This window comes from Chrysochloris asiatica, unplaced genomic scaffold (assembly GCF_000296735.1).
Source record: "Chrysochloris asiatica unplaced genomic scaffold, ChrAsi1.0 scaffold00030, whole genome shotgun sequence".
In the NCBI taxonomy this organism is placed as follows: Eukaryota; Metazoa; Chordata; class Mammalia; order Afrosoricida; family Chrysochloridae; genus Chrysochloris; species Chrysochloris asiatica.
This window is the reverse complement of record NW_006408548.1, coordinates 364,756-382,862: the sequence shown is the minus strand read 5'-3', so window position 1 is coordinate 382,862 and position 18,107 is coordinate 364,756. Positions and strand designations below refer to the sequence as shown.

At 39.9% G+C, this 18,107-nt stretch overlaps 1 protein-coding gene across 2 annotated transcripts in view; it reads left to right on the top strand.

The window, feature by feature from the left end:
* SETD5 (SET domain containing 5) overlaps positions 1-17,800 on the top strand; it is a 121,776-nt gene extending 103,976 nt beyond the window's left edge. For both annotated transcript variants that reach the window (XM_006851561.1, XM_006851562.1), the window contains 6 exons: positions 6,881-7,128; positions 12,132-12,602; positions 14,603-14,901; positions 15,741-15,874; positions 16,326-16,414; positions 16,832-17,800. In XM_006851561.1, the coding sequence (XP_006851624.1) occupies positions 6,881-7,128; positions 12,132-12,602; positions 14,603-14,901; positions 15,741-15,874; positions 16,326-16,414; positions 16,832-17,425 (1,835 nt within the window). In that variant the 3' untranslated portion in view covers positions 17,426-17,800. The remainder of the gene's footprint in view (positions 1-6,880; positions 7,129-12,131; positions 12,603-14,602; positions 14,902-15,740; positions 15,875-16,325; positions 16,415-16,831) is intronic.
* Positions 17,801-18,107: the final 307 nt, after the last annotated feature.

The following is an 18,107-nucleotide window of genomic DNA, read 5'->3' as shown; positions in this document are numbered from 1 at the left end:
CAAGAAAGACACCAGACAATCATGGGAACTTACTTACTAGGAAGAAGCTTTTGGTTTTGTTTTTTGTTTTTTAAGAAAATAGAAAACTGCATGGTCGAGGAAAAGATCAGTAAAGTGCCAAGGAATTTTTTTTTTCTTCTTCCTTGCATGACAATATGCACCTGCTGGTTTTTTTCCCCTTGGGGGTGAGGGGTGGAGAGTGCAGTATCAAGCAACAGCCAGTGAGAATTACATTTGAAAACCTTAACCCCAGCCACCCTACAGCCTGATGCCGAAACTTCTGTTGTAATGTGGTGTAAAACTGAAGAGCACAGAATTTTACAGGGAAGAGTAGAGAGATGTAAACACTGCGTATTTTAAGTAGTCTAGGGGTACCATATGAACACGAGCCAAAAATACACTGAAAGAATTGGCAAAGAACAAGGCACCAGGAATTGATGGAATAAAAATTGAAATCTTTCAAGAAAGTGAGGCAGCACAGGATGCACTCACTCATCTCTGCCAAGAAATTTGGAAAACAACTATCTGGCCGACTGATTGGAAGAGATCCATATTTGTGCCCATTCCAAAGAGAGGTGACCCAACGGAATGTGGAAATCATCAGACAATCTCTTTGATATTTCAAGCGAGTAAAGTTTTGCTCAAGTAATACAGAAATGGCTACAATCATACATTGACAGAGAACTTCCTGATGTTCAAGCTGGATTCAGAAGAGGCCGTGGAACGAGAGCTATCATTGCAGATGTCCGATGGATCTTGGCTGAAAGCAGAGAATATCAGAAGGATGTTTACCTATGCTTTATTGACTACGCAAAGGCTTTTCATTGTGTGGATCATGACAAGCTTTAGACAACATTGAGAAGTAAGAGTATTCCAGAACACTTAATTGTACTTCTTACAAATCTGTACCTGGACCAAGAGGCAGTTGTTCGAACAGAGCATGGGAACACTGAATGTTTTAAAATTGGGAAAGGTGTGCGACAGGGTTGTGTTCTTTCACCATACTTGTTCAGTATGTATGCTGAGCAAATAATATGAGAAGCTGGGTTCTATGAAGAAAAACGTGGCGTCAGGATTGGAGACTCATTAACAACCTGAGATATGCAGATGATACAACCTTGCTTGCTGAAAGTGAAGAGGACTTAAAATATTTACTGATGAAGATCAAAGAGCACAGCCTTCAATATGGATTACAACTCAATGTAAAGAAAAGAAAAATCCTCACCACTGGACTAATAAACAACATTCTTATCAATGGAGAAGAGATTGAAGTTGTCAAGGACTTAAAGAGCAGAGATGTCAGCTTGAGGACTAAGGTGCGCCTGACCCAAGCCATGGTATTTTTACTAACCTCATATGGATGCGAAAGCTGGAGAGTGAATAAGGAAGATCGTAGAAGAATTGATGCCTTTGAGTTGTGGTGTTGGAGGAGAATACTGAAAGTGCCATGGACTGCCAAAACAACCAATAGTTGTGTTTTGGAAGAAGTGCAACCAGAGTGCTTCTTGGAAGCCAAGATGGCTAGGCTTCGTCTCTCATACTTTGGACACATTGTCCAGCGAGAACAGTTGCTGGAGAAGGATGTCATAATGGGTAAGGTGGAGGGTCAGAGAAAAAGGAAGACGCCCAACAAGATGGATCAGCCAGGTGGCATCATTGATGGCGTCAAGTGTGGCGGCGGTAGTGATGTTGGCCCAGGATCGGACGTTGTTTCGTTCTGCTGTGCATGGGGTCGCTGTGAGTCGGTTCCGACTTGATGGCACCTGACAACAACAACAACAAGGGGTGGAATGGCAGAGACATTCAGACATATGGAAATGAAAGATCTAGTAAATGTCTATGACAGAAAATAAAGAGCCCTGGTTTGGTACTATAAGATAAGCACTCGTCCAAAGGTCAGTTTGAGCCACAAGGTAGGCAGTTCAAACTCACCAGATGCTCTTTGGAAACCGTATTCAGGGCATCTATAAGTTGGAACCTTGACTCAATGACACCTAACAACAAAAACAGGGGTGGGATAGTAGAGATATTCAGACATACTGAAATGAAAGGTTTAGTAAATACCTATGACAGAAAATAGAGGACATGGTATGGCGCTGGTGCGGCAGGATAATGCACTGGATTGCAAGGTCAGTTTGAGCCTCAAGATCGGCAGTTGAATCCCACCAGTTGCTCCTTAGAAACCCTATTCTGGGTCACTATGAATTAGAATTGACTGGACAACACGCTGCAAACCTGTTGGGAAATGATAGCTTCACATTTTGATATTTTTGGTTAATAACGGTTTCTGATTTTGTAACAATTCTTTGTGACTTACTCTTGTATTAAGGGACAAGTGTGTCCTATTCACAATAATTTAAAAAAAAAAAACTTGAATGTAAGCCTAATTTGAAATGTGGTAAATCTGTAGGAAGATTGTGCCATGTTCCTGAATGATTATATCATCTTCAAATTACTAATAAATTTATTGGAAGCCAAATCAAAATCCTAACATGGTAGGGTCTTTTGGGTTTTTTTGATCATATAATAAATTGACAAATGAGTCTATAGTTCATTGACGAAAAGAAGTATGACTAGAAGAATAACCAAAATACTTTAGGAAGAGAGAAAATGACTGGAATTGTTCTAAAAATTTTACTAGAAAGTATGCCATACTGATGCCATGTTGGAAAATTTCACTAAAACGTACTGATGCCATATTAGAAATGTGAGTGGAAAAAAATCTAATAAATAAAACTAGTTTATGTAAGAATTTAATAGGGTAAATGGTATGGTCAGTGGAGAAATTAATAATTCTATATTAGTATAAGATGGTTGTTGTTAAATGTTGTCCAGTTGGTTCTGCCCCATAGCAACCCTGTATAGGGTTTTCAAGGAGCAGCTGGTGAGCTTGAACCGCCAACCTCACAGTTCAAACCAATTTTGCAATCCAGTGTATTAATCCCCAGTGCCACACCAGATTAAGTCTGTTCTTTTTTCTTTTTCTTTTTTTTTAAGTTTTTATTGTGAATTATGTGATAGTTTACATGGGTGAACATTAGCTTTACTTTCACCCTATCTTATTTCATTTATTTCATTAATTATAATTCCCTGCATGCATCATCAAACAACCAAATGGTACACCCTGCAACAACATACAGCCTCTCTCCCTCCCAGAGTCCAGAGTCTCCAGCCGCTCCATCTCTCCACGTCATCGTCTCTGCCTCCATCTCTGGCGTCGCTGCTTCTCCGGATCTGTTCTATTTCAATTAAGCTTTGGCATATAGAAAATATGCAACTAGAGGAAAAATAGACCAGTATTTTGACTAGTTTAGGGGTGAATGGCAGAGACATTTAGACATACATAAATGAAAAATATAGTAAATGTCTATGACAGGAAATTATTTTACTTGACTAAAAATAAAATTTTGTATAGCAAAAAATAAAATAAAATGCAGACAAAAGATAACATTTTTGACAGAGGGTCAGTATTCTTAAAGAGCCTGTACATAACAGAAAAAAACTCAGTATCTAGAATATGAGCTGATGGTATGACCAGGCAGTTCACTCAAAAATAAATATAAAACCAGCAAACATGGTTTAACAGTCTTCTAGTTTTAATTCCTTTGGTTTAACAATGCTACATCTAGCCATTTGTCCTTTAAAAAAAAAAATTTTTTTTGAACAAATTACAGGAATGTGTAAGATGATTATTGGTCACTGAAGTATGTTTTGTTGTTGTTGTATGTGCCATGCTGTTGGTTCTGACTTATAGCGTCCCTGCACAGGGTTTCCAAGGCTGTAAATCTTTATGGTAGCAGATAGCCGCATCTTTCTCCCACAGAACAGCTGGTAGTTTTGAGCTGCTGACCCTGAGGTTAGCAGCCCAATTCATAACCTCTTCACTACCAGAGCTCCTTTGAAATAAATTTATAAAAGCAAAAAATTGAAAAATACTTGAAATGATTAAATTTTGGTAATTTGACTATCTTATATGTAGCCATTTGAAGTTATATTTCAGATTTCTATTATCATGGAATGATTTTTGTCAATGGCTGTGTTAGGATAGAATATTTGCAATGTTATATTTGTGGTTTGTTTATTAACTACTGTTGTTAACTACTGTTATTAAGTACTGTTGTTCCAACTCTTAGTGACCCTAGAGTTTCCTAGTAAGCCATTGGTGGGTTTGAACTGCCAACCTTGTGGTTAGCTGGCCAGTGTGTGTTTTTAATACATAAATTTTGGTTTATATAATCTTGGTGATTATTGAACAAATGTAGAAAACCATAAAAGATGGATAGATTAGACCACAAACAATATAGTTTCCATGTGGCAACAAATAAAAGGAGAGAAAAATAAAAGTAAAAATTTTTAAATATAATACTATCATAGAAAAAAGTAAGCAACTGACCACTTCCTTAAACTGTTCAGATAAAAGAGTCCAGTCTGTTTAGTATAGTATCTTGAACAGTGCTTGGTAAATATTTGTTGAATGAATGCCCTGTAAATTGTATTGTGATCTGGGAGTTCATCTCTGTCTTCCAGGTTTTCTACAGTGAATTTTATCATTTAAATATTTGCCTGAATGTAGTAGGTACAATGGTAGACATATCAGCAGCAGTCTTAGAAAAAAATTCAAATCTTGAAATATGTAATATTCATTGTACATAAAAACTGTATTTGTTTGTGTTTAATACATGTTGTGTTTAATTGCCATTGAGTCAGTTCCTACCCATATAGTGACTCTGTTTCTGAGCTTGAACCACTGAAGTACTGGTTCAGACTGACTGCAATCCAGTGTACTTACCCACAGCACCACGTGTCTGGAACAAAGTGAGAATATGAATGTATTCCCAATCTAGGAAAATAAAAAATTTGCAGGTTTCAAAAAGGAAAATATGCATCTCCAATTTTTTTTTGGCAGTCTTTTCTCTTCACTTCAACATCTATTACTTTAGTTTGGAGCCTCATAACTACTCCATTAATTCTAAATTGTTTCCGAGTCATAATAAGCACTGGCATGCAAACCTACAGGGTCAGCAGTTTGAGCCCACTAGCCACTCCAAAGGAAAGAGATGAGACTTTTTTCTCACACAAAGATTACAGCCTCAGACACTCTATAGGCTTGCTGTGAGTTGGAACTGACTCGAAGACACTTAAACAAAAGTCTCACCCTACCTATTACTGCCAGATTAATCTTACTGGAACATAGATTTGATTATGATGTACTGTCCCAAAACTTTTTCTTGGGACAAATGTCACTCATAAATAATTAATTAGTAGATGGGAGCCCTGTTGCCTTGGCGTTAAACTTCTCTTTCCACATCTTTAAAACAGGAATGGTGTCAATAATATTGTCAGAGTTTTAGAGTGAAAATTAAATCAGCTAATTCACATAAAGCACAAAACATAATGATGGGTGTATATAAATGCTTTTAAAAAGCTCCTATGAGAAGATTCTGTAGCTTATGAGCAGTGACGGGACTGAGTGGGTCAGATGAAGGAATTGCAGCACCTTGAGTTAGCCGAACAACACAAGGTGTTCACTTGCACAGATGAATCATTTCATAGCGCTGTCTTGGGAAAATGTGTGGAGAAGCTAGGCAATTGCATAGACTTTAGCTGTGCAGACCGCTTCATTGATATTACCCAAGGGCCAGGAGGCCATCTCTTGGGAGCATGACAGAAGAAGCTAAAGGATTTGTTAGTCAGATGAAAGTACCAGTGGGTAAGAATGTCATTCTATTGCCAGGTCAACATCAAGCTGTTGCCAAGCCTCTTGGTGCTAAAAAGTAATATCAGATGTTCAAAAAGTGACGTTTGGGATGCATAAATTCCAGATTGTGTATATCATTTATTCAGTAAATGTGAATTTAAGTCTTTTTAACTTTTTAATAATTTATAAATGTTTTAAAGACAGATTATACTCAGATTATAATTATCCCCCCATATATCTTTCTCAGTGGTCTGCATGTAGTAGATATCACATAGAAAAATATTTTGCTATACATGAATGAAAGGATTACTGTGAGAAAATGAGATGGCTGGTTTGGCCTGACTGTAACTAAAATATAGAGTGTGGACCTACTTTTATATTGGAGCCCTGGTATGGTGCTGTGGGCTAATGCATTCGACTGCAAAGTCATTTGAGTTACAAGGTTGGTGTTTCAAGCTCACCATCTGCTCCTTGGAAAACCCTATACAATATCGCTGTGGGTCAGAATTGACTCGATGGTACTTAACAACGACTTCTATATTGTGTAAGAGGTCTAGAAAATAGGATTGTTCCAATCCAAAAACTGTAGTGCTACCTTAGTTCTTTAAGAATGATGGTTAAGTCTTTGTAGAAATAATTTCACGTTTGGCCCTATTTAAATCCATATCTAGCCCCTAGTTTTAAGGTTCTAAAACTTAGAGCTAGACATGGGTTAGGAAATTATGTGTAACTTCACCTAAAACAGTATGGTAGAAAGAGCTGCTAAAAGATAGCAAAAATACATTAAAAAAGATACATTCGGCATCCAGTCAATAGCTTGAATTAATGTGACAATTAGATCAAAGGTGATATTAACAAAGTATTGCAGATTTGATTTTCAGAAACACAAAGGGAATGAAATTATTTAGACACTCAAAGAGATTAAATTAGTTTATTAAACCCAATGATCAGTCATTAGAAGTATCAGTATATCTTAAGGTTTTCTGGTCTATACAGAGTGTTTAGAATAGTAAGTGTGGTTAATTGAAAAGCTTTTATGGATTTTTGGGTTGATTGGAAGAAATAACTTTTAATGGAATGGCGAAGAGTTAAGATCGATTCAGATTAGAGATTAATGGCTTTTCTACACAGCCTCCATTAAACTGTGGTTTCAGACTCACATTCAACCCTTGTATTTCACAGACATGTTGAGCCCATTAAAGAAATGGAAATCTCGCTATCTGATGGAGCAGAATGTCACCAAGTTACTGCAGCCTTTATCTCCGGTCACACCACCCCCTCTGAATCCAGGATCAAAGAGTCCTCAGCTGACCATACCTGGTCCATCTCATCCAGGAGAAGAGGAATGTCGAAATGGATACGGCCTCATGTTCTCACCAATCCCATCTCATACTACTGCTAGTCGCTGTAATACTCCTCTACAGTTTGAGGTGATTTGGGTTTGGTTGTTGGGAATGTTGGATATGAAAATCATTTGCACCTCATTTCAAGTACATCATTCCAAATTTTTGTTCCCTGTCTCAGCAAAACAATGGGAAACCTCAGTGTCAGTGTGACCTATTACCTGGTAGCCTCTCATCTTGACAGCCACCATACTGCCCTGAATAGCAGCAAAGATCACATCCATCTCTCTTGCATGTAGTCCACTTGTCTCTGGTAACACTCAGCATGCTAGAGCTCCATCTTTATCTTTACTGTATTCCTTGATTAAAATAGGCCTCTAACTGCCTAAAGTATCCATAATGACACCAGTTTGAGAGTTCAGATTATACCAATTGATTTGTGTCTCTGTTTCTAGGCCTTAATCAGTGAAGTATCTTTTCCCTGTTGTTTTGTATTCTCATTGTGGCTTCAGTGTACAGTGATTTAGATAGAAAACTTTGGGATACGGTTTATGGCAAATGGGGTTTTATTTTAACACAAAGTTACTTTGCTTCCTTGTTATAATGTGTTAAGAATGAGAAATAGACAAGAAACAAGCAGCATGCATTTATCAGGTACAAGTTTATTATGTTCACTCTTTGGATTAAGTTAGAAAGGGTGTGTTTTAGCTGTTTCAAAAAGTAATTTTGAATTACTTTAGTCTTCAAGATTGGAAGACAGCAGGTTTGTTAAATAGAATCTATATGTACAAAATACTCGTATATTGCTTTGATTTACAAGTAAAATGGGTTCTGTATCTTCCTGCTTCTCAGAAAAATGTGTTCTAAGTACTAAACACACTCAGCTTTGCCCCTGGCTTGTGCTTCCCCAGATAGGATCTTTGATAAAGGTGAATATGCTAGCCAGTATCATCCTGCCTGTTCAGTTTTGATGAGAGCATGAGGATTAAAAATGCCTTGCTTTTTATATGGCTAACCCAGAAATTCACCAGCCACTCCTTGAAAACCCTACAAAGGGTTGCTATTAGTTGGAATCAACTCAACGACACTTAACAACACAGAAAGGAGTGGTAGCAAACTTAAAAGTGACCATAATCTTAATTCCAGACCATACTTTTGAAGCAGACCTATTTCAGTGAGAGAGCTCATAGTTAACATTTGGGATTTTTGGTTTTTTGTTTTTAGGAGAGTTGCTCTAACTGCATTTACTCTTCGGTATAATTATTAGCCAAATAATAAAAAGCAGCTCAGTCTGCTTGTGGTTGGTTTTTCACTTTAGAAACTGGAGTTTTATAGTACGATCTCACAGGATCAAATTCTGTTCCCTGGAGGCCAACAGATTATAGGAACATGGTTTCATTCTTTTATTTTATCAATGCACGTCTTATTATAAATGAAGATAAAATTAAAGGGAAATCACCTTCCATACAGCCATGTTTTGTATTCTTTGTAGCACTTTGTGTCATTAAGAAGCTGTATGCTAATGCCAGGCATTTTTATTTTAAAGAAATCAAAGATCAACTTAATAATATAAGGTCCAATCAAAGGACCCAAGAGGGGAAGGAACAATATTTTTAATAGCCCTTTACTTCAAAATACCTAACTCATGTTTCCACTGTTTTTTACCTTGTGACTTAACTAAGGTATTGAGTTTTCTCATAAGTAAATAACAAGGGTCACCATCCTGACCCATCCTAATAATCATTCTAATTGCCATACTTTTTCTTATATGGTTGTACAGAAGCGAGGAGCAGGAAACGTTAGCACCATATAGAAATGGCTCTTAGATATTAGACACATGAAGAAGTACCTAACAGATGTCCCAGATAATGACCCATAGTTTGAAAGGAAAAAACCAAAAAGTAACATTTCAGAAAAGGGTTAAGAACTCTTCATGCTGAGGGTAGGAGACATGCAGAGGAAGAGAACAAGGTCTTGAGAAGGCAAGCATTAAGGAGGTGTGAGAGCAATTTTGGGAGGACAACTCAATTAGCATCTCCTTTCCACCAGAGTAACCTTTCCCTTCCTGCTGTAAGATCTATACCGTGTTGTCTGTCACACACATGCATACCATGCACATATACCTCTTCTACCTCCCAGAAAGACATTTACAGCCAAAACCTTAGTCTGTTAGAGCAGCCTCAATTTCCCTATCACAGCATCGACTTGCCACTGAGTCCTCAGTTGTCCAGAGTTTACATTAGAAACCCCTTCCGAAGCATGAAGAGTTCATTGCCCAGTTTATGAAAGCCCCAAGGATAACCCTGTTTGAGACTCAGAGTGTATGCATATGTTTATCTGGCTGTGTTCCCAGAAATACAGTGTTTTTATTATTTGAGAACATTGATGGGAGCACTCAGATCCAATTAGAATTAAATCCAGGCTGTGAGCTAGAGTCTATCAGTTATATTTCACGGAACTGTCATTCAAGGAGGTCTGGCTCCCTGACCCTCTCAGCCCCCAGCATGTTGCTCATATGACAGAACAAGGAAATGTAAAGATCAGAAGGGAGCATGGGGATAAGGAAAAGGAAGGAGGTTCCTCTAAGGAAGAATAAGTGCATAGGGCGACGCTCAATAACAAATACTATAGCTTGCTAACCTAATGCAAAATTTCATCAGTTTAACTCTTTCCTGGTTTCTGCTTGGGATGTTTAATTATAGTATGACACATACCCTATTTGCCAGTGAAAGCGTCCTAATACAAAAGGAAGCATTTCAGCAAGTCATTCTTTCCATTGATATGAGTTTTGCAGTTAAACATTTCCGCTGTCTATTCTTAGTCCCCAGCCACTCCCCCAAAAGTTATGGCTAACACCTATGCTTGCATTTACATTAGTTTATGTTTGCTTTGTTTTGCTTCTTGACTTTGAGTAGATGAATAACAAGATGCTTTTCCCTCCTCTAGAACATATCCTCCCCTGAGAGTTCCCCTGCGCATAGGCCCGAATCCCTGTCACCCGAGGTAGTTATCACCCCATGTCAATCACACTGGGAGACTGGGAGTGAGTGTGCATGAGTGTTGGGGGAGGGCTGGGGACTCAGAGTGAATGGGTTGATGGGCTGGAGGGTGGCTGCTCAGTCACAGTAAGTTGAATGACCATTCCCGTGTCTGACTGTGATACAGGACCATCAGTGTAGACAGAGGAAAATAATTACATGTGTGGTAGGGTTTGTTTTGTTGTTTGAGGGGAGGATATGGCTGAAGAGTTTATTAAATAAGAACAGAATCTAGAAGTAAGTTTTAAGGATACTAAGATGTAGCCCTGGTGGCGCCATGGATTACTCGTTGGCCTGCCAATTACAAGGTCAGTAGTTCAGCCTACCAGCTGCTCCGAGGGAGAAAAATGAGATTTTTTTTTTTTTTTTTTTCCTCCTACAAAGATTTACAGCTTTAGAAATACAGGGTCTCAGTGAGTCAGAATCAACCCCAAAGCACACAACAAAGACTGGTAGAGCCTTTGCTAAAGTCTAACAGAAAAATTCTGTTTTGTTAAGAAAGAATATGGAATCAAAAAGTTGGAAGAGCTGTCTTTTGATGTGTGTTGTCTTAGACTGACATGGGGGCAGCTTACACAGGAAAAGTTAGTCAGCGGCTTCTGCCTTATTAAGCTGGCAGTTCTGTGTAACCTGATGTTGTGGACTTTGATAGATTGAGCCACTTTGGGAAAGAGTAATTTTATCTCTGAATTCTCCTGCCCTTTTTCTTGATTTCCTTACTGGGTATACAAAGAAACTGCTAAGCCAGTCATAGCGTCTGTGCCACAGGCCTCCATTCCTACAGTGGTTTTGATATTCAAGTGGTATCTCAGTTGAATGTCTTCAAAAACATCCTCAGGAAAGATATGGAGATGGTAAATTCAGATTTCAGTGCTAGAGTTTCTTAACTGTTATGAAATTTGGAAAAAATTTGTTCAACTCCACACATCTGTATGGAACTTTTTTCTTAAAGAGAAAGTTACATTCTCTCATAACCTTTCAGGAATTAATTGAACTGTACACCTCACTCCACCCCCTATACAAAATTGGGACTGAACCTTAGTGACAGTTGACCAAATTCTGAATAAGAAGGATTTTGTAGGCTTAATGTGCAATGCTATAAGGGAAGGAAAGCTCTCTCCTCCAGTTGTTAGCACAATTTAGAGGTTGATGTGGTGTGTAATCTGGACTTCTGGCACTGTTCTTTGTGCATAGTTAGTTACCGTTGACCTAGTGGTAGAAAACATTGGTGTAAAGAATGGTACCATTCTTTGTAGAATTAATTAGTTGACCTGTGGTGGGAAAATCTTCATGTTAGGAGGTAAAGATAACCAACTATCAGGTGGAGTTTATTTTTGGTACAGTACAGGATTTTAAATGTATCAGTGTTGTGTATTATAGTAAGTATTAGTGGTCTTGTGGTATGTTGACAATATGTTTGCATTAGAGGATAAAGGAAAATTGAGTGGTCTGGGAGTTTTATGAGTACTACACCTATTTGATAGTGAAAGTGAATGAAGCACTGGCTGTTTGATGTCTTTTAATACCACTCCTTTGCTGAACTAATAACTTAAGTACTCACTTTTTCATCTACTTTCTACTTTCCTTCACCCTTCCCCACCCCCACCCCACCCCACCCGTACTTTCCATCACTACTAATTTAGGAATGAATAACACCAGTCTCGCCTCTGTAGTGTGCACGGGGCCCAGGTATATCCCAAATTATAACACCAGGTCCCTTAGTATAGCATGTGACTACAAGGTGACTCAGCAAACGTGATGAAAGGCTAAGCAGGCAAAAGAGTCACATTCGGCCAGTTACCTAATTTTGATTTACCCAGTATTATTCAGAGAGACTTTAAAATCCAGTTGGGAGAGGCCAGGATTCTTTAGTCATCTGGCTTTTATACATTGTTGCTACTTGGGACTTTTACAGATGTTAATGGCTTTCTCTCTTCCTCTACTTCCATCTCTCCTTATTCACCTGTGTCCCTCTCACCTCCCTTCCTTTCTGCCCATTGACTTTTTCCTTTCTCCCCTACCCCATATCTTCGCTGGTTTTTATTCTTTCAGCTTTGTCACCGAAAAGACATGGATTTGACAAAAGTGGGATACCTTGACTCAAACACTAACAGCTGTGCTGACCGACCTTCTCAGCTCAACTCAGGTCATTCTGACCTGACTCCTCATTCCTCCATCGGGCCCACCTCTGAGTCTGGCTTCTCAAGCAGAAGTGGAGATGGACATCAGACTCTTGTAAGGAACTCGGACCAGGCATTTCGGACAGAGTTCAACTTAATGTATGCCTACTCCCCTTTGAACGCTATGCCTCGAGCAGATGGATTGTATCGAGGGTCTCCCCTAGTAGGGGATAGGAAGCCTTTACTTTTGGATGGGGGATATTGTTCCCCTGCAGAAGGGTTTCCCAGCAGATACGAACATGGATTTATGAAAGACCTTTCTCGTGGATCTATGTCACCTGGTGGTGAAAGGACCTGTGAAGGACTCCCATCTGCCCCACAGAACCCACCACAGAGGAAAAAAGTAAGTGCTTTCACATGATTTAAGCCCCAAAAAGAAGATACAGTATGGTTGCAGACAATTGAATGTTGCTGTAGGTTCAAGTGGAAGGCAGGAGAGTTGGGAAGTGTGTGGAGAGAGATGGTAGGGATCAGGACCCAGAGAATTTGCTATAACAAGTTGAGATTTACAAGTAGTAATGCCTGTTCTAGAAATTTCAAATGGGTATTTACAAGTGTTCCAAAAAAACAGATAAGACAAGGTCTCTGCCTATGTCTAGTGAAAAACACAACGTTTTCATACAATTTGGTGAGTGCTGTAAATCTTAAACAAATGCTTGTGCTTGCTGTGTGCCATATAGTTGCTAGACAATTCAAAGGAAACAGTAGAAAAAAATGAATAGCTTATGCTATTGTCATTTCCCAAGTTCTAGGCACCATTAAGTTTTTCATATGCATCTTATCTTCACAGTAATCCTGTGAAATGGATAATTGTCCATTTTCAGGTAAGGAATTAGGACAAGTTAAGTAACTTGCTCATGATCACATAGAAAAGCTGGATACTTAATTAATGCCTATTGTAGAAAATGTGCTTTTTATGTAAGTGGTTCTTAGTGCATTAGAATTACTGGGTTGTGGCAGTGGCTCCCATTAGAGTGGGCAGGGCTAGCTAGGCTAGGGATGGTAAATATCCCATGTATGAGAAAGGACAGTCTCCCATAATAGTAAAGTGTCTATAGTTCTGTCCTTGAAATGTCACTAATAGCTTTTAATTTTGCATTACAACAAAGGTAAAATACCACTGTCAGATAAGCACTAGACTGCTACCTGGAAAGTCAACTGTTTAAACCCACCAGCCACTCCTTGGAAACCCTATACAGGGTTGCTATGAGTTGGAACCGTCTTGATGGCACTTAACAAGAAGATTGCTGTATAAAAAAATACAGAAAATTGTCTTCATATTTTTGGTACATTGTAATTTGGACAAAAATGAGAGCCATGGGGAAAAGAAAAAGGAAAAAATACTGGCAGATTATTGGAATAAGAGTGTAATAAATACAGAAGATTATTGCGTGAACCCCTTTGAATATCAGGAATAAAGAAATGGAAACAATTTTTTTTGTATTTCTGGTTCTATTTTGAGTAGAAGTGACTCGAACCATAATTTGTTATTTCTGAAACATTGGTTGAACACCTACTAAATGCCAGGCTCTGCTGGACGTTAAAGATGTAAACCTGTTGAGTTAAACGCAAGTCTTTGCACTCACAGAACTCACAGAAGCAAGTAAAACACTGCAATAGATAACACAGGCAATGTAAAGACAGTGTACTGTAATAGCAAAGAAGAGTTTCATGAGGCTATGATGGGGCACTCTAGAAATTATTAGTAAGGATCAAATCCGTAATGTAGGAGCTGAGAAAAAGTTTCTAAGTGCAAGTGTCCTAGAATTGCTTTGCTCAAGTATAAAGTGTCTGTGTCTTGAAGAGCCCTGAAACGCTGCTGTTTTTCTGTTCCTCCTTTCTTTTTAAAGCATACAAACATCTTCTAGAGATTTCTAGGGAATGAGGAACTATCAGAATACTTGGGAGGCTTTGTCAACCTACACAAGCTTCCTAGTCTTCACCATCCCCTTTTTAGGTGATCCCCTTGTTGTAGAGTCTTAGCATGGCACTGTAGGATTAGCACTTGATTGCAGTTCAAACCTACCAGCCATTCCTCGAAAACCCTATACAGAGTCATGTGAGTCAGAACCTAAACCACAGCACTTAACAGCAACAGATACAGTCCTGATGTGGCATCATAGGAACTGTCAACTCCTAGTTGTCTTCTCCTTACCAAGCCTGACTGATTTAAATATGTTACTGTATTCTGAGCTTGTTCTCACACCTGGACTCATTTGTCAGAGTTGGTGCCTGCTTTGTTTGGCTTGACTTAGGGTCTTGCTGGGGTTCCATTTTCTCTTCTTTCCCAGCTCTTAGTGATGTCTAGTTGACCCAGATTTCTATGTCTTGTGTCCTTTCTAGGTATCCCTGCTGGAGTACCGCAAACGGAAACAAGAAGCCAAGGAGTCTGCTAGTGGGGGAGTTGATTCTTTACAGAGCAAAAGCAAGTCTGCAGGAACTGGGCAAGGCAGCAGTAGCTCAGTGTCTGACACTGGTGCCCATGGTGTGCAGGGATCCTCAGCCCGAACACCATCTTCCCCTCACAAAAAGTGCTCTCCATCTCATTCCTCTCTGTCCCATTTGGAGGCAGTTAGCCCATCGGATTCCAGAGGCACTTCTTCATCTCACTGCAGACCTCAAGAGAATATCAGCAGTAGATGGTAAGTTTATATTCAGTGCTTTGTTCTTTAATAAGGAAGTAGATTCATCTAGGGTCATTCCTAATTTTACCTAAAATGTATGGGAAACCATACTTGAGAGAACCCGCAGAAAGTACCATCAATCCTATTCCACTCATTTACTAATACCATCCATAACTTCCCAGCTTTGCAGAAGCAAAAAAGTGCCACCAAGCCTGAGAGAAACACTGTTCATTATAGAGTCATGAACACAGATTAGCTATTTATTGTCTTGATGGGCACTGATAACTGCCTCTTCTAATTTTTTCCGCCCAGTTCTATTTGAATGAACAATAGGTACCTATTCTGCATGGTTGGCATATGTATGTAGAGAGGACAGATAATCTGAAAGAATCATACTGATTAGTATCCAGTACTGAGTACCAAGTGAGTAAAGTGACACACAGCAGTTTAGAAATTTGAACTGAAGAAATGAAGTCTGAGAAAGAAGAGACATGGCACAAATGAGAACTATGTGTTCATCTATGAGATATTGATTAAAGTGTTATTGTCAGTTAGCACATGATTTCAGAGACTTTCAAAATGGTGTCTAAAAGTTGTCATATGTAATCCATTTCTTCTTTGATTCCTGTTTCTTCCTAATTGTTTTTCCTCCTGTACTTTGATTGACATAGTTTAATAGTGAATGTATCTTGTTATAAATTGGTTCTAAAGAAAGCAGTGTTTAAGAGGATGAAATGATATCAAGAGATTATATTGTACACCCTTTGCTGGGACTTTGTTTGTACCAGACTTTTAATTCTCAAACTTGGTGCTGTTGCTTTCCCTGTATCTTAAACTTGGTGCTGTTGCTTTCCCAGGATGGTTCCCACATCAGTAGAACGGCTCCGAGAAGGAGGGAGCATCCCCAAGGTCCTCCGAAGCAGTGTGAGGGTGGCCCAAAAAGGAGAGCCTTCTCCCACATGGGAGAGTAACACCACAGAGAAAGACTCAGGTGAGCCCATGCCTGGCCTTCTGCTGTCAGTCAGGTTCACAGCACATGACCAGGCTCCATACAGTTCACACCAAATACTGGGATGAGGTGAGTCTGATGCTTGTATAGTGGGGGTTTCCTCTTAAGCAAAGTTCTAGCTGTCTTAATCTGCTCTTTGGGACCTTCAGTGTTCTTAAGGTGTAGTGTTGCTTGGTCTGCTTTCTTTCCCTAAGGGATACCTTTCTATAACGTCATCTCCCCAAAGGTCTGGAAACTCACCTTGATGAAAGATGAAGAGAAAAGAGGAGAGAAGGAAGTCACTTTTCAAATCACCCATAATTAACCACTTTTGACCTTCTGACATGCTGCAACTCACCCTGTTTCACAAAGAGAGTAGCTGGGTTGGTGACTTGAATGAACAATGAGTGCTTCTTATTCTACGAAGCCAATTTGATTGTCTGTTACCTTGCAGACCCTGCAGATGGAGAAGGCCCGGAGACATTGACTTCAGCACTCTCTAAAGGAGCAACTGTTTACAGCCCTTCTAGATACAGCTACCAGGTATGATAAGTGCCAGACTGCTAACCAATGGTAGTTCAAACCTACCAGTGCCTCTGAGGGAGAAAGATGAAACTGTGTCTGCATCTGTAAAGAATTACCGTCTGGGAAACTATATAGGTTCACTATGAGACAAAATTGACTTTGTGGCAGTGGTTTCGTTTTTTGAAAACTGGAAAATGTTTTGTGGTTCTGGCCATCCTTTGTAGTTGAGATGTCTTTATTTTGAAGAGTCTTTGCATATAGGGTCAGCAGACTTTCAGGTAAAAATTATAGCAGTAAAATAAACAAGATGACCAAAGACGACCTTTTTACCATCTTAGATACCCTAAAGAGAAAAAATCAGGACGTTGTAAATAGTTTCAAGCTGGTTAAGGGACTTGTTCACCTCTTTGTGCTTTTCCTCCCAACTCTTTGTAGCTCCTGCAGTGTGACAGTCCACGGACAGAATCACAAAGCCTCCTTCAACAGAGTTCCTCCCCTTTTAGAGGACATCCCACTCAGTCTCCAGGCTACAGTTATCGAACTACTGCACTGAGGCCTGGAAACCCCCCTTCCCATGGCTCTTCAGAATCATCCCTCTCCAGCCCTGCCCACCCTGTGTCCACAGACTCATTGGCTCCATTGACGGGGACACCGGGCTATTACAGCAGCCAGCCACATTCTGGAAACAGCGCCGGTAGCAGTCTTCCGAGGAGGAGCTGCTCTTCTAGTGCTGCTAGCCCTCCCCCACAGGGCCCCTCAGACTCACCAACCTCAGACTCAGTTTCTCAGTCCAGCACAGGAACTCTGAGTTCCACCTCCTTTCCTCAGAACTCTAGGCCATCATTGCCATCAGACTTACGGACTATCAGTCTGCCCAGTGCGGGGCAGGCAGCTGCCTACCAAGCCTCCAGGGTATCCGCGGTTTCCAATTCACAGCACTACCCACACCGTGGGAGTGGGAGTGTGCACCAGTATCGACTCCAGCCACTGCAAGGCTCAGGAGTCAAGACTCAGACAGGACTTTCCTAGGGCTTCTGGATTTGGGCAAGTAGAACTGAATGAGCCCATAGCTGCTTCCTTCCAGCTGCCTCTGGATCCCAGGCCGAGCATTTTGCTGGGGAAGGGAGGTAAAAGGTGCCAGAGGACTGGGTCTGGTCAACAAGAAACAAGACTTATGGTCATAACTGGCCTCTGGCCTCTGGCCTTGGAGAAAGATGTAAATCTTGTCTGAAGCAGAGACTATAAAGAAGTTTCTCCCTGCTGTTCAAAGGGTACATTGTTGATAAGCAAATGGTGTTTTGGCTAGTAACGGTTCTAAGTGCAATGAGTTGTGTTGAAGCCTCTGTCTCCCAACCTTGCCTGTAGCCTGTAGTCACTTGTGCAGTGAAGACATCTTTTTAAATTTAAAAAAAAAAAAAGTGAGAAGAGCCAATCTCGAATCCCCAAGCCATCTGAGTAGTGTTAGGGTTTTATGCACTTACGAAAAAAGGTAGGTATGTAAATATTTGCCCTAAGACAACCATTCCAAACGGAGCTATCTGGCCAAGGTTTTTATCCACCAAGAATATTCCCTATCTTTGTCTTAAAATCGCCAAGAAGTAGTGAAGCTTGGAGCATGCTCTGAGGGATGCCTGGCTTTCTGAAGATGAGGTCATCCATGGTCAGCTCTGATTACTCAGGAGCCGATTGTCCTTCTGGATTGTTTGAGCCC